Here is a 16532-nt window from a genome sequence, read left to right as displayed (position 1 = left end):
AAAATCAATTGCAACGGCATTTGAAAAATCCTGAACAGAATAAGTAATTTTTTATAATCATTGTTTTCTTAGGCATATTGTTCATAGTGTGCATATGTGCAACAAATCATTTTTGAAATTTAACAAAAATTATTTATCAAACATTGAAGACACTATTTGCTTTGTTAAAAGAGTTTTACTTTCTTTCTGGACTGTCTTTTGTAGAATTTTGCCTGGATGGAAGAAGTGGATATACTGTAACGGTATAAAAACAGCAGATCTTGATACAAGGAATAAACTTATTGATAAACTCTTTATTAAACTCTATAAGGAAAAAAATTTTGATCATACCATTTTGGAATGCTTAACTTATTCTCAAAAACCTGAAATTATAATCCACTATTTAGAGAAAACATTACCAAAAGTTGTTCCAATATATGAATATAAATTACGTGAATTTGATTCTGAACAAGTAGAACGAGCAAAAGAACGTACTGATGCTTTAACTGCTAATATTTTTCTTTCTACTCTTGCAAGAAATACTCAGCACATGCTTAAAGATATATTAAAGAATTTCATAAAACTAAAACGCAGGTAATGACATTTAATTTATAAAGATATACTGCTCACAAAAATAAAAGTTTGTTGTACGCATTTATTTACAAAAGTACACTGTTTTAGTTCTTATAGACAAGTCAGTGATATTGCGATATTAACCGTTATAATTAACAATGTATATTCTAAAGAACAGTTGGACGAGGTAAATTTTATGACTCAAAATTCTATACTTATATATATATATTAAGTTGTTATTATGAAATTAATTGATCATTGAATATGCCACATATGTACAATCTTCTACGTATCTTTTTCTATAATTATGATAATATGACAATTTGCCTCTGCGATAATGCAATAATTACTAATTATTAATTATAAAATTATTCTGATTGTTAAAATAATCTATTTCAGATACATAAATTTGTAAAAGACGAATTTGTAGAGACGGAATTATCAATTTCCGCTGTTGAACGCAAGATAGTAGCACGCTCGTTGGAGATCGACAGACAGATAAAATATTTTCAATCTTGGTTAAAAACTTGAAGATCTACAACGCGCCAAATTACTTAATCAAGAACATACTATTAATAATGTTTAAGATAATATTTTATAAACTTATAACTGATTGTTTACTACTTTCATATAGATTTTAATAATTTTTGAATTATTTTGTATTATATTGTGAATATTATGAATATTTTTAATATTACATTGGCTTTTTTGTAATGCAGTTTTAATATTAAATAAGACATTAATATGTATAATGCTTATTATACATACACATATGTATAATAAGTATATATAATATACACATAAATATATATACATATATAATATTAAATAAGCATACTTAAATTGCTATTTTCTTTTCAATATTAAAAAATATATATCAATTTAATATATCAGATATTAATTAATTATGTCAGTGTAATAATTAAGAATATGTATTAAATATAAAACTTAATATTGTATTATGACTTATTATTAATGTAGGTATTTATTATTGATATTGTTGCAAGTAATTTTTTAAATTTATTAATACCATATTTTATTTAAAAAAATATATATTTTTTGTAACTATTTTAAAAATAGTCGATATTATTAAAAACAGTTTATTTAAATTTCTTTTTATAAATACTCTACATTTTAAATTTCTCTTTATCTTAAGACATATTAATTCTTTCCTTGTATGCCCCCTTTCTACTTATTCGTAATTTATCGCGTTTAAAGCAAGCGCATTTTATGATAGAAAAATGCATGTGTATGCACAAGAATTCGTTTGATGAGGTTTCCTTCTCACAACAGTCCTTCATTACCCTTTTCTTATCTTTTTATGACTATTATACTTTCCAGCAAGAGACACAATGTCACATAATCGGTTAGAAAAATTTTCAGACTTTCAAAAATTTTATTTTAGATAGCCAATTGTGTGACATTTTATCTATCTTATAAACTTTGTTTCACGTGGGCTCTTCTCCTACTAATAGACTGTGGATATCCGTTCAAATAAAAAAAAAACTGTTAGAAATCTCTCTTATAGTTGTGACGACAATTATTTCGCAATCAAATCAAACATTTTCAATCATTCACAATCAAGATTATGAATAGCGTTAATTTGAAGGAATTCGACATGCAGCAAAAGAAGAATGAAAAGGTGAGATTTAATACATCTATTATTACACTGAACTTTGAATCTCCAGCTATCAAATTTTACGAACCAATCTTCACAAATGAGCGTTTAAGTTCTTCTCAATCTGAATCTCGTATTGTAAACATTTTTGTTGTAAACAACGTATATAATTTTGTTGCGTAAAATGCATTGATGTGAGACTGAAATATCAACTTTTGATAAAACACTATCAATCTGAGGTACGATGTCCGTCTAAACGATACGGAATGGACTTACGACGAGTCAAGGTTTAGTTTGAATTGTGTTTAACCTGTACAAAAATTTATTCACAAATTTAAAGCGCAAAAATTTTTAAATTTTTAGTAAAGATCGACTGATTATTAATCAGTGTAATTTTCTATGACATTATATAATTAAAAAAGTTTTCTTCAAGCATTTATTTCCCTATTAGTTAATTATTTTTCTTTTACAATTTATGGCAAAATTGAATATTAAGAGCGATCACATCAATTTCAATAATCTTAAAATATATAATTGTAGCCTTGAGTAAAGCGGTGTCTACAATAAGATTTTAAGCCCTAAGCCTTCAGAAATTGACTAATCACAGTCGAGTATTCTCCTCATACTTGACTGTGATTGGTCAATTTCTTAAGGCTTAAGGCTTAAAATCTCTATTGTAGACGACGCTTAACATTCAAAAGATTTTAGCTGTTAATTGTTTATTACATTAAGTTATAAATAAATATAAATAATTAAAGCAATGCTTTAGACATAAAAAGAGTTTGAAAAATATAATATTTTGCATAGATAATGTACATAAAACAAGGTCCACTATTGAATGCAAAACAAAATCTAAAAATGTACAGTTCTGTATACGTTTTCAACTTTTCACGCTATTACTTTTTAAAGTGACATACACTTCATGTTGTCTCTTGTAGAAAAGAAAAGAAATGTGAATGGGGCATTATTTATGAAGTGATCCACTTAAATTTTCACAGTTTTCCGATCATGCTAAAATTTGCACAAATTGTAATCCTATCAAAAGTAAAATCGTTGCCTAAACCTTTTGACCTGCGACCGACGGGATCTCTATTAACAGAGGTTGGAATTTTTATTATTTGGGCTATCGCGTCTAACTTCAAACGCCGATAAGTTCCAGTAGACTACTCCGATTTTAAAAAAACAAGTAGTGGTTTCTAAAGATCTTTTTACGCCCTTTAATCTTATAAAATCAGTTTTTTAAAAAAGTCAAAATTTATTTAAAATTTTCAAAGAACAAAATAAAAATCGTTTTTTCTCAAATTTGGACATTTCCGATTTTTTTTGAAAAAATCTTTAAAAAAAATAGAAATCTTCCCCTTTAAAACAAGCCCAGGATCAAGATAGACAGACTTTTAGTTTTCAAGATACAGTCTGTTTTAGAACCGAGCGCGTCATCCACGGTGCAGCTCGGGTGCCGTTGCAAGTGTAGATAGATGATCTGGTCAGTCCTATTGCTGGTGGCCAGGCTTAGTAACCTCTCTCATATATTAAATATATAAAATACTGTTAAATACAAATAGAAAGAGAAATATAATTTTATCTATGTTATCTCGAATCGATACAACCTGAAAAATCTAAAATACAAATTTTATAGCTGTAACTAGTTTTCTAGATATAGTTTCTCAATCATTCTATGACACACACATACTAAGTTTCTATATAAATAGATAAATAAAAAAAATAATAAATTTTAAATAAATTTTAAATACCAAAATATAATGCCTGGGGAATTTACACTGTGATTTTCAGTGATTGTCATTGTCTTGTTATGTCTTGTCCACAAAAATATTATAAGTAGTAGGACGTGTCCGAAGCCAATTGCGCACGAAAAAAATGTTGCGTCTGCACCTAGGTCTCACACCGCCGCTATAACCCATGAGTTATTGGCTCAATTGCACTGGACCACCGTTAAACATCTCCGTTACAGACCCGATTTATCTCCGTATGATTATCAAGAGATGTTGAAAGGACAACAATTCGACAATAATGAAGAGATAAAAGAAATCGTACACAATTGGCTTCGGGCACGTCCCACTACTTTTTATGACACGAGAATAAAAAAACTGTCAAATCCAGTGGCGAAAGTGCTTAAATGTGGGAACTATGAACTAAAAAAATGACTTGGGTATTGTTGGAAATATTTTGATCGAATAAAAAGTTTTGGAAAAAGTTCGGTTTATATCTGACTGCCCCTCGTAATTAAATTAAAAATATATTTAAATTAAATAAAGTTATGTAATAATTAAATATAATTTTCCTTAATACATTCATTATATATATGTTACATTATATTTTCTCTCTTTACTCTTTCTATTTAACTCTGTAATATTTCCAGTCTGTATTAGCAGCGCAAAACTTTTAAGCTTTAGCTTATGTACCGTAATATATATTCTAGAACTGGAATAATTTCATGTTGCGTAACCTACGTCAAAAATTTTCATGCAGTTTTACATTATGTTAAAAAAAAGATAAAGCGAAGCAAAACTCTTTCTAATTTATAATTAAGATTTTCTTCAGAAATCTTATTGTTATACAATTGATGGAGTTCTAGTTCCGTTGGAAAATTCGAAAACGTTTTCGTGTCTCGTGGTTCGACTTCTACTCTTACACGCGTGATATGTAAACTTTGTGCAGTGGAATTTATATAAAAGAAAGTTGGACGATAAGACTTTCCTGCGGAATAATACACATTTAATTTATGGGTGCTGATTAATTTGGTTTCCACTGAGCTATAAAAAATATTTTACATTTGTTGCCAAAATTGTAGAAAGTTATAACGGCAGATTTTGTCTTGCTACTATTAATATGAAAAAGTAGAAACAAAACAAGAGCAAAAAATAAAAATTGTATAAAAGTATTACAAATTAAACTGTAATGTAATGGTACAAAGACAATGTTTTGTTATACGATAGAGAGAAACAAAGTTTTGTATTGTATTTGGTTTTTACAAATTAGCTCTTTACATACAAAAGTCGTTCTTTATATTGCTCTTACATCATTTTATATTATATAACCATTTATTTTAAATTTTATCTACAACTATATTTTATTAATACAAAATATGAGATATGCGTATTTTAAAAATCGATATAATTCGTACAAATGATATCTTACAATTATCATCTACAACATTTTCTATGCAATAAATTTTATTTTGTATTTATATTTTATATTTTATTTAAATTTTATTAATATTTATGTCGCGTTCTTTGTTTTTCTTTGTGATTTATCATTATACGAACAACCGTTATTATATGGGGAGAGGGGAGCGGTGGTTCTGCATCTATGGATGAAAGGGCTCCTTAAGAGCTCCCTTCTTATAGATTGTTAATTAATTTTGATAGTATATTTAAAAAAATGATGAAGTAAAAAATATGAGCCTAGATGTATAATATATGTACTGCGCAAAGTATATATACATATACAATATATTGGGTTGAACGGAAAGTTCGTTCCGTTTTTTACTAACAATAAGAGATGAAGACCGAAAAAAACGGCACGAATTTTCCGTTCAACCCAATATAATACAATTTTCTGTAAAATTATTTTTTTTATAGAAAACCTCAGCTTTTTAGTAAAAGCTAATTTTTGTAGATCATTGTTTTATAAAAAAATTACTCATAGCAACAATAAATTTATAAAAAATTTATGAAATATATAAAAAAATAATGTGTTTAATTTTAGATATAAAATCGGATATAAAATAAAGCGGAAATATGCCGGAAGAGCAAAAGACTACTGATGCTCCGACCGAAGCAATGGCGGAAAATGGAACCGGTACAAACTCGCCCACCAAGAGCCCGGTTAGCAAAGGAAAAATGGCTCTTGCCAAAATTACCCTTCTAGACGGTACTGTACGGGATTACTACATCGATGTGAGTGTGCAAAAGTTTTGATCATGTTTATTATATGTATATAAATGAAAAAAATTATATTCTGTTTATTTGATGTTAATGTTAGATATATTGGATTTATTGCAGAGAAAGGCGAGAGGCCAAGAACTTCTCGATATGATTTGTCAAAGCATGAATTTACTGGAGAAAGATTATTTTGGTCTTATTTACGAAGACAGACACGATTCTCGCAATTGGTTGGATCTTTATAAGAGAATTATAAAATTTATAAAAAGTATGAAAACTCAAACAAAAAAAATCATTATTGATATAATGATAGATAATAATATGTGGGAGTATTTCCTCTAAAGTTAATGTATGATTTTAGCTGAACCATGGAAGTTTAATTTTGAAGTGAAATTTTACCCACCAGACCCAGCTCAATTGCAAGAAGATATTACGCGTTATCAACTGTGTCTACAAATCAGAAACGATATTATTACAGGTCGTCTACTTTGTTCTTTTGTGACACATGCTCTCTTAGGCTCCTATCTGGTTCAGTCAGAAATTGGAGATTATGATCCTGAAGAACATGGAAGAACATATTTGAAAGATTTTAAGTTTGCACCTAACCAAACGCCTGAATTAATCGAGAAAGTGATGGATCTCCATAAAACACATAAGTTAGTTTCGTTTTTGTATAAACAACTGTGTTTCAATTTGTAGGATGAGGAAACATAGCATAATAGTTATTGTTTAATTAAATAGTAATTTTTTGGCTATGTTACAGAGGTCAAACACCCGCCGAAGCGGAACTCCATTATCTCGAAAATGCGAAAAAATTAGCTATGTATGGCGTAGATCTTCATCCCGCAAAAGATTCGGAAGGTGTTGATATAATGTTAGGTGTATGCGCTTCAGGCCTTCTTGTTTATAGAGATTGTTTAAGAATTAATAGATTTGCCTGGCCAAAGATATTAAAAATATCTTACAAAAGACATAATTTCTACATTAAAATTAGACCAGGTGACTTTGAACAGTTTGAATCTACAATTGGATTCAAATTGGCAAATCACAGAGCAGCAAAAAAATTATGGAAAGTGTGTGTGGAGCATCATACTTTCTTCAGGTAAGTAATAATTGTAAGTAGCATTTTTTTAAATTCATGGCACACATTTTAATCAAATGAGAAATTTTTATTTTTATAGACTTATGAGTCCAGAGCCTGTGAAGAAAGTGGGATTAATTCCATATCTGGGATCTCGTTTTCGATATTCTGGAAGAACTCATTACGAAACGAAGAAAACCCCTATTGATAGACAACCTCCGCAATTCGAGAGGACTTTGAGTGGCCGACGCCTCGCATCTAGAAGCATGGATGGTAAATAAAATTTTTATCACTTGCAAATAATGATTTAGTAGAAACTTTAATTGCTGCAATTCATATTATATGTTTATTCAGATACATGTCTGATTTAAAAGTTTTCCACTAGGGCATACACAAGCTTGCATAAGCATGAGTTTTTTCAAAATATTTATTATAAACCACAAGTGCCTTTTTATAATTATATCCTTAAATCTATCTGCAATACTGAGATGTTGAAGTAGTGTGACTGCCTTGTATAGCATTAGGTGGGCCTAAATCAGTTGAAACATATGGTTCCGAACCAAGCAAACGGCATACTATGAGCTATGAGCCTGAGACACTTCCTGATGATATAGAACATATAGACCGACGGCCTAGCCCAATAAAGAAACAAAAAGAGAAGGTAATATATTTATACGTTTGTATTAGAGAGAGAGGGAGATAAAAATTCTTTTTATATTTAAAAAATTGCTAGAATGTAGAGTACGCATAAATTTCAACATGTGAATGTGAAAATGACTCGCAGCAAAATTTATAAACGATATGCGCTGTAATTTTGAAATGTTCGCGCTTTCAAATTAAATATTTAATTATTAAAAAACAATACCATTAATACATAAAAAAATTTACGCGATATAATGTACAAATTTCATAAATTAAGAGCGCAACAACATTTATACAATATTCTTGCAAAAGTTTCTATCAGAAAAGTAATAAAACAACAATTGTGCCTTACGTTCTCCATTGATGTATAAGTGAGTCAATAGAGATTGATCCAAAGCATTATCCAGGATTAATGATAAGGACATGACGCGTATTTGATCCCTTTGAAGCGCTTGATGAGCCTTCTTATTTCTCACGTTCGGGGTGCTTGATTGCCGTGAATTCCTTTGCCTTTTACGTTCGGAGTGTTTGATTACCGTGAGTCCCCTTGTCTCTCACGTTCGTAGTGCTTGATTACCGTGAGTTCCCTCATCTCTCACGTGTGTGTATGTCTAATATAATGATAACGTTTACAGTTTTGCATAAAAAAATAAAAATGAGGCTAATAATACGCGATGAAACTGTTCTTTGAACATTTCAGCATGTATTCAACAGATGAAAAAGAAATAAAAAGAATTAAGAAATTTGTTTTTGTATCCAATATTTTCGATTGGTTTCGGATTAAATTTTTTATTTGTTTTATTTGTTTGGATTACGTAAATCTTGAGCAATTCTTTTCCAATCAAACGCATACACACATGTGCACGCTTACTAGACGAACGGACGGACAGAGACTAACAACCATGTGAGAAGTAAGAAGACTCACATTAATAATCAAGCATTCCAAAGGGATAACTCACGTTCTCATCGTAGATCGTGGGTAATGCTAAGAATGGGAATTTACATACATCTACATCTATAGTTATCCACGCGCGCGCGCGCGCATACACACACGTACACACACACAAATTCACGTGCGCGAAGAAATCTTATAAAAATTATCAACTCCTTATCTTACCCATTCTGTCATCTTATTCCTCTTTCCTCTACACAAATTTGGATTTATTATATAATGTTGCATGTCAATGCAACAAAAGCATGTCAATTTATATCATACAACACATATTAGAGAATCGCGTATCACATGTATTGTTTGAGATATAAGAGTAGAATTGAACTCACAATCAGTACATAAGTAAAATTATAAAGATCTCTATCACATTAGAAAGCTTAAGTCTTGAAAAATTAATATTTTCTATTTTTGGAACATATTGATAGAGAGAGTATGTTATAATCATTAACTAACATCAATAGCTTACACGAAAAACCAGTGCTGGAACAACATCAGCTAGCAGTACCAGTAGCCTTGAAGGAGAATATGACGCGGACCGTGAGAGAAAGGTATAAAAAATTGTAGCTAATACGTCTGCTACAGTTTATTTTATAATGACACACACACACACATACACACGTATATATAATTACACAGGGTGCTCCCAGGTTAAATGGCAAAATTTAAAATATGAATTTAGGACCTACAAAAATAATTTTCCTCTGCAAGTATGCTCGCAAATACTTTGTTCAAGAGATATTGATATTTAAGTCTAGATATTGACCTTTTAAGTCAGAACTATAGGAATGAATAATATCGTTTTTTTTCTTTTTTTTTTAATTTTTTAGATTGAAGATTATTGACAGGCTTGTGTTTGCACTGTAAAGCTAAAATAGAGGATGCAAGCAAAGAAAGCACAATGTCAATCAGCTATTCGTTTTCTCATCGATAGGTGCAATGCTTGTCTCCGGGTTGGAGGCCATTATTTTATCAAAATATTTAATAATTAAATTTTGAGTACTGTAAAGCAATAAAAAGGATAAAAGTAAATTATTTCGACATTATTCATTTCTATAGTTCTATAACTTAAGAAATCAATATCTCTTGAACGAAGCGTTTGCGAGCATACTACAGAGGAAAATTTTTTGTTTGTTTTGGAGGCCTACATTCATATTTCAAGTTTGGCCATTTAACCCGGGAGCATCCCTTATATTTATCTAATATTATTTTTTGTATGTGTAATATCGCACACGTTTTGTTTTTTTCAATGCATGTTGCTTTTTTTTTAAATTTGTACTCATAAAAATTCATACGGCTATCAATATAAAGTGTTACTTATCTATTTAGTAATATTAGCAATGCAAGCATGCAGGTAAAAACTTAGAAAATTATTTTGTCGTGTTGATTATTATGTAAATTTATAAATTTTAATGAGACTTGGATAAAGTTACTTTATGGCGGCTATTGTTTAATATGAACGTTATTTAAATGTATATGTAAGTACTATTGTTGTGCATATATACCTATATATATATATATATATATATAATGTTATATATATATAACAATATATATAAATATGTATCTCACAAAATTTTTGCAAATTGTTTATAAAATATAACTTTACTCTAAAAATATTGAAAGTTATAGTATGTTACTATAGTGATCATATTTCTATTACTATTTATGAAAGATATTATTCTACTTTTATAATCCATATATGCGGATATTACTAATATTACTAATATTACACGAAATATTCCAGCAAATTAAATGGTTTCCTTCTAAATTAAAAAAAAATGATAGCATAAGCAAGTACAAGACTGTATTGATTATAAGTAATAACAGGTTAATAATTTTGTTAGATTGTAAATACATCTTTTTACGAATTGGCAAAAATGTAAATTGTAATAAATTTACAAAATTGAAAATATTTGTGTGTGTGCATTTATTTAAATTGAAAATATGAAACTAAAATAATATCAACGAATTACAATAGTTTCACGAAATTAAAATTTAACGTTCTGCAGTAGATACAGTTCTATATTTGTTTATGCCATCTAATTCGGACAGTTATATTTATTTACAAATATACTTTGGGTGGGTATAGCTTTATGCTAATTATTTTTAAAAAGTCGAACAAATCATTTTATTTGCAGAAAAAGTAAGAGCAAAAGTTTATAGAAAGATATCGTCGATTTTTTTAATATTTAATTTTCTTTTTATTCCTGTGATATTTCTCTTCGTTGTGAATTAAAACAAACGTAAACTATTTGAACTACGTTATTTAGTCAGAATATCAAAAATAACATATATTAGCAGTATAGCAGTATATTAATAAATGTTACGATTTGTTGCATTCTAAAATAGAACAGATTATTCTTGTGCAAACCTAAAGATTTATGTGAGATATCTTCATCACGAATACTTTATGAAAATATATCTCTGAATTTCTCACGACATATGGCGCTTTAATAAAAAGGACTTGATTTTATATTCAGAATAAAAATATTTGCCACATTTAGAAATATACTTTTTGCGCTATATTGAAGTAAAAAATGTACTCTGTGTCATCCGATGCGACATTGGTGCAAAACTCTCCGGTCGCTTCATAATTGGAGAAAGTGTTAAATCTGTAACGGCTCCCTACAGCCTTATATATTAATTTAATTAATACATATATAACAAAATGCGTATAAATGCAAATTAATTAGAAAAAAATAAAAGAGAAACCAGAATTTGTAATTTAATGACAATCCACTTAAAAATGAAGAATGTAAAAGCAATGATTTAAAAAGTAATGCCTGCTTCTGTACTTAACAAGTAACTTACATTTCCATCAGAATTCTGTCCAAAATTTATAAATGAGGAGTTGGTTAATGCACCCACAGTTATTAAATTCGTGCAGTTATGTTTAGAGTACTTTAACCACTTATAAAAATCTGTATGTGTAGAGAACCATATTGGATAATATTCTGGTGTAATAAATTGTAACGTTTGGCCCCCGTTTATTACGAGTACGACACCTAAACCTAAAATATTGGGTATGAAAGATTTATTTATCTATAAACACATTATTTTTGTGAAACAATTTCATTATTTTTATGCTTTATTTATTTCGTTAAATCAAACTATACTCTCATATAGATAATTTCTTACCGATTGGATACTGATAGCAAACATTCAAACATTTTTGTATCAACATTATAATATTATCAGTGGTTTTCTGTCCTTTAATGCGCATTTTGATCACCATTCCTCGTCTACCTTCACTGAAAAAGAAGGTGCCCAACATAGAGCATTTCATTTGATTGGGATCGTTGATAATTTTCAATTTATTCAGGCCAGTACTAGCATCCTCATAAGAGATACAACTATTATTAATAACATTTGTGGGATTCTCCGAGACGATCGCGTTTATAGTAAGCTATAACAAAAATTGCATTCTTATGAATAATGAGAGAAAGAGACAAAAATGGGATTAAAATAAATAAAAGTGCTATTACAATTAGTGAAATTGATATAATTAAAATAAAACAAATGTAGTAACAAAAATAGTAAGAATAAAACAATAATTTGTTTGCACATTTTATTCCTTTTCATGAAGCTAATATGTTTTTTGTATGTAAAAATATATCGATGATACATACATGACCGTTGTAAGGCATAAATGGTTTTGTGGCATAACCTGATCCAATAACAAAGACATCGTAGCAATATCTTGATAATATATATTGAATGTCGAATATGAGATCTGTTCGCGGGATTGGGCTGAGATTATTTATACCACCCATATGCAAAATCCCCGTGTTACTAGATAGTCCTGTTAAAATGTAAACTATATTGTATAAATGTATTGCATTTCAAACATGGAAGATCGGAAATGCTTGTTATTATATTTCTTACCATCTGCGGCAAGATTGTATGGCGGTCTGGTTAGACAGGGACAGCTAACCACTGCAATTTCGAATTCGTCGAAAAATGGGTGCAATGCGACGTACAGTACTATATCATCATAATATAGATGGGCAATAACAGATGGGTAAAATATCACATATCTAAATTAACTAATAAATTTTATATACATACCATTTTTTATACATTCGAGGGTAGGTGTAAATAATAACATGTAAAATGGCAGTTCATTGTCTTCATTTTCATTATTTCTTCTGAAGTCTCTCTCTCTCTCATTACTGTTCAATATACTATTATCTTCATCTTGGAAATTATAACTTGCACTACTATTTACTATAGTATGTTCATTTTCATCTTCGAGATAAATATTTCCTCTAAAGACATCATCGTTCAGTATAATACCATCTTCATCTTCGACATAAATATTTTCTCTAAAGGCACCATCGTCTGTCATAATATCATCTTCATCTTCAAGATTAATATTTTCTCTAAAGACATCATCGTTCGCCATAATATCATCTTCATATCGTGGAGGATCATTTTCTCTGAAGGCGACGGGAGGAATGGGTCCCATAATGCTCAATTTAAAGTAAACGTGATGTTATTAGATAACTATAAAACGCGTGAAAATTATTAACAAATTATATAAAAAGTAAAATATCTAACGATAAGATTAATAATATATAAAATATCGAGAGCATGCTAACAACAAAACAACAAACGCAAAACATATTTCTTAAAATATATATATAAAATATAGTTCAGACTTACGTTGTGAAATGGTATAAAATTATTATGGCATATAATTATTCGGGTTATTAATTATTATTACTGTCAAAGGCACGTTTCTTCTTTTATAGTTCGCAAATATGAATAATCACACAGTGTTTCGGCGTGAACTGTTCTCTTAAATGTAACAGAAACGAAAGAAAACAAACAAAATATAACATTCGCGGTCACAAGATAATGATAACAAACCAATGTAAATTGGTAAGATCGTAAATAAATTTTGAATTCACCAACTTGGAGAGATACAAATTTTTATTATTTTTTCTTTAAGTAAAAAGACGATTTGAAATTGTTATACATTTTATTTTAGAAATTAAAAAAATTTTATATTTGTATATTAAAAGTTATATAATATTGAGTTTAAATATTAATGCTATCAATATCAAATTATCCGCATTATTTGATATTTGGATAAATAGGGGAAAGTAGAATAAAACCGGATAGGCAAGATACATACCTCTGTTTCTTCATGATGAATGCTATTATCTTTGACCAACTCGTGTTATTAGTTGTAGATTGACGTCATCATTATTTTGAGATAAACCATGCTCACGTGCAAATAATATTTCTTTTTTAAGAGAAATCCAAAATTTTTGGACCAAAAAAGATCGATATCGGGGCAACAATCGAGTCGTCGTGGACTTTTTCTACACGGAGCATCTTTTTCGGTAAATGCAGCATTATGCATTCTGTACGTATTAAATATATCGCTAATTTTCATCGTCATTTTATATGCCGGAATATACAGTCGCCGTGTTTGTTATTTTCCTCGTGTTAGGGCAAAATTGGGTATCTACACACCTCATATAGTAAAAAAAAAGAAAAAAATGCCATCCTGACTTTGTTCCTACAAAAAGCAGTTGGAAATGGAAACTGGTATTCAGAAAAAGAAACCACTAAAGAAAAGACTTTTTGAAACCCCTAAAGTTAAAAAATTAAATAAGAAACTCCTGCAGCAATGTAGAGTAAGAGGATATCTTGGTTTGTGATTTTTGTTTATAGAATATATTTCTGTATTATATTTTGATTAAAATAATTCAAGATTTCGTAATTGTACGGCGTTTTACATGCTTTCAAATAGATACCCGATTTTATTCTACTGGTGGGACAAAACCGGGAATTTTGATCTCTTTAAAAAATCCTGTTATCCTTGGTAATTAAATATTTTTTTTTAGCAACTGGTCTTATTTTCTCATAGTTCAGGATCCACTAAAGACTACTAACGGTCAATAGAATTTTTGTTGCCCTCTGATTTTTTGTAAGAAGACAAATCCAAAAAAGTACCCGGTTTTATCTTACCTTCCCTTATATTTAGCAGCTGCATATAAGATCTATACATTTTTGATAATAAAACATTAGCTGGATGAGCTAAAATAATTGCCTTTAGTTGAATAACTAATTATCTTTAATTCAGTTAAAATGGGTCTGGTAATGTCATCAATCTTCTGTTATCTCCAGATGAAATGGCACAAAAATATATCGGCAATCTGTTGATTCCAACTTATTGGTTTCATTTATGGTTAAACGAAGGTTTTACTATGTTTCTTCAAACATATATTATCGAGAAGATTGTATTATCTCTATTTGAACATATGTAGTTAAAACAATTAAGAATATAGCAATATAAACAATTCTTAAATATTCATGTAAATTTTGTTTTTATTTTTTTAATATCAAAAGATATGATAATCAAAGATTTTTAAATTCTTGTAAATCCGTTCAGAGAAACGAAGATTAATAATGTATGAGAAATAAATAACGTATGTTTAAATTTAAATTATTGAAGAAATAGTTACGTATAAACTACAATTATATAGAAGAAATTTACAGATATATTTTTAATAAGTAATTTTAATGACATTTAATTTTAAATAATCACACTCATTAACCTTGGAGAACTTTATTATAGATATATATACTTCATATTATGCAATTAAAAATAATAAATCCAGTTTGTATATGTATCAGAAGCTTTTTCTTTTTTTATATATTATATTATATTAACTATATTATTTTTACTTTTATTATATCTTATTATAATTCTTGCAATGACAGTAACAAAAAAAATATTTAAAATTTAAAACTAAATTTCGTATGATTTTTGTGCAATTATATAATGTGTACTTTTAAAATTATAACTACAATTGTTTATCTACTACTACAAAAGAATCATAAAAAAACGTAAAACCTACAGATTTTTATAGTGATCTAATTTATTATTTTTACATGTGTTTAATTATTCATTATCTCTATGCTTTAATTATGTTCTTTGTTTATTTTTCATTGAAATATATTTAATACTCTTTTAGCTTTTGATATCTAAATATTGCTAAACAAAAACGTTGTTTTGTTTTTATTATAGATAATAAAGATTTATTTATTATATATAATTAAGATACAAAAATAAAAATATATCTACAAATTCTGTTTCATCATATTGAATTGCTTTTAGGCTATGCCAAAATTCTGGATGATGGATTTATTTGTAGTTCAGATTCAACATGAAATATTGGATCTAAACTCGTATCTCGTTGTAAATTCTTTTATAGAATATAATACCTATTCTAAAAATGATTTATGTTTTTCTCTTTCCCATATCAAAAGTATGTATATAACCTTGTATAAATAAATAAATAATTAAATAACAAATAACTAATGAATTCGTATGATTTTTGTGCAATTATATAATGTGTACTTTTAAAATTATAACTACAATTGTTTATCTACTACTACAAAAGAATCATAAAAAAACGTAAAACCTACAGATTTTTATAGTGATCTAATTTATTATTTTTACATGTGTTTAATTATTCATTATCTCTATGCTTTAATTATGTTCTTTGTTTATTTTTCATTGAAATATATTTAATACTCTTTTAGCTTTTGATATCTAAATATTGCTAAACAAAAACGTTGTTTTGTTTTTATTATAGATAATAAAGATATATTTATTATATATAATTAAGATACAAAAATAAAAATATATCTACAAACTTATGCGCATTACCCAATAAAAGCACCACACACACACACACACACACATATACACATTTTGAATATACTAAATTATATTTTTCTTTTAATTATCGATAGGATCCATTA

The 16532-nt window shown here is 28.3% G+C and overlaps 2 protein-coding genes across 4 annotated transcripts; one reads left to right on the top strand and one right to left on the bottom strand.

Moving 5' to 3' along the window:
• The first annotated feature begins 5894 nt into the window (after positions 1 to 5894).
• On the top strand, positions 5895 to 9350 carry LOC115242592 (protein 4.1 homolog). Of its 2 annotated transcripts, XM_029818989.1 has the most exons (7): positions 5895 to 6087; positions 6193 to 6340; positions 6434 to 6728; positions 6836 to 7174; positions 7254 to 7426; positions 7672 to 7814; positions 9209 to 9350. In XM_029818989.1, exons 1-7 carry the CDS (start codon positions 5929 to 5931, stop codon positions 9299 to 9301), a joined length of 1350 nt encoding a protein of 449 aa, XP_029674849.1. In that variant the 5' UTR covers positions 5895 to 5928; the 3' UTR covers positions 9302 to 9350. The 2 variants fall into 2 exon arrangements, with proteins under 2 accessions (XP_029674849.1, XP_029674850.1); XM_029818990.1 differs by lacking the exon at positions 9209 to 9350 and having other exon boundaries at positions 7654 to 7795.
• Positions 9351 to 10691: 1341 nt separating this feature from the next.
• Positions 10692 to 13435, bottom strand: LOC115242580 (ester hydrolase C11orf54 homolog). Of its 2 annotated transcripts, none has more exons than XM_029818973.1 (7): positions 13413 to 13435; positions 12816 to 13253; positions 12633 to 12731; positions 12377 to 12549; positions 11886 to 12153; positions 11559 to 11758; positions 10692 to 11379 (listed from the first exon to the last, which is right to left on the bottom strand). In XM_029818973.1, exons 2-7 carry the CDS (start codon positions 13213 to 13215, stop codon positions 11248 to 11250), a joined length of 1272 nt encoding a protein of 423 aa, XP_029674833.1. In that variant the 5' UTR covers positions 13216 to 13253; positions 13413 to 13435; the 3' UTR covers positions 10692 to 11247. The 2 variants fall into 2 exon arrangements, with proteins under 2 accessions (XP_029674833.1, XP_029674834.1); XM_029818974.1 differs by having other exon boundaries at positions 10692 to 11372.
• Positions 13436 to 16532: the final 3097 nt, after the last annotated feature.

This window comes from Formica exsecta, unplaced genomic scaffold (genome assembly GCF_003651465.1).
Source record: "Formica exsecta isolate Colony F162 unplaced genomic scaffold, ASM365146v1 scaffold613, whole genome shotgun sequence".
NCBI classification, from domain to species: domain Eukaryota; kingdom Metazoa; phylum Arthropoda; class Insecta; order Hymenoptera; family Formicidae; genus Formica; species Formica exsecta.
This window is presented reverse-complemented; position numbering and strand designations above follow the sequence as displayed.

Bases quoted from the DNA above. Each gene is read 5' to 3' on its own strand.
- LOC115242580 (XM_029818973.1), bottom strand. From the start codon at position 13,215: ATGGGACCCATTCCTCCCGTCGCCTTCAGAGAAAATGATCCTCCACGA. The intron at 12,550-12,632 runs GTAAGAAATATA...ACATTTTAACAG, and splicing joins ATACAATCTTGCCGCAGATG to GACTATCTAGTAACACGGGG. The intron at 11,380-11,558 runs GTAAGTTACTTG...TTAATATATAAG, and splicing joins GACAGAATTCTGATGGAAAT to GCTGTAGGGAGCCGTTACAG.
- LOC115242592 (XM_029818989.1), top strand. From the start codon at position 5,929: ATGCCGGAAGAGCAAAAGACTACTGATGCTCCGACCGAAGCAATGGCG. The intron at 6,341-6,433 runs GTATGAAAACTC...GTATGATTTTAG, and splicing joins AATTATAAAATTTATAAAAA to CTGAACCATGGAAGTTTAAT. The intron at 7,175-7,253 runs GTAAGTAATAAT...TTATTTTTATAG, and splicing joins GAGCATCATACTTTCTTCAG to ACTTATGAGTCCAGAGCCTG.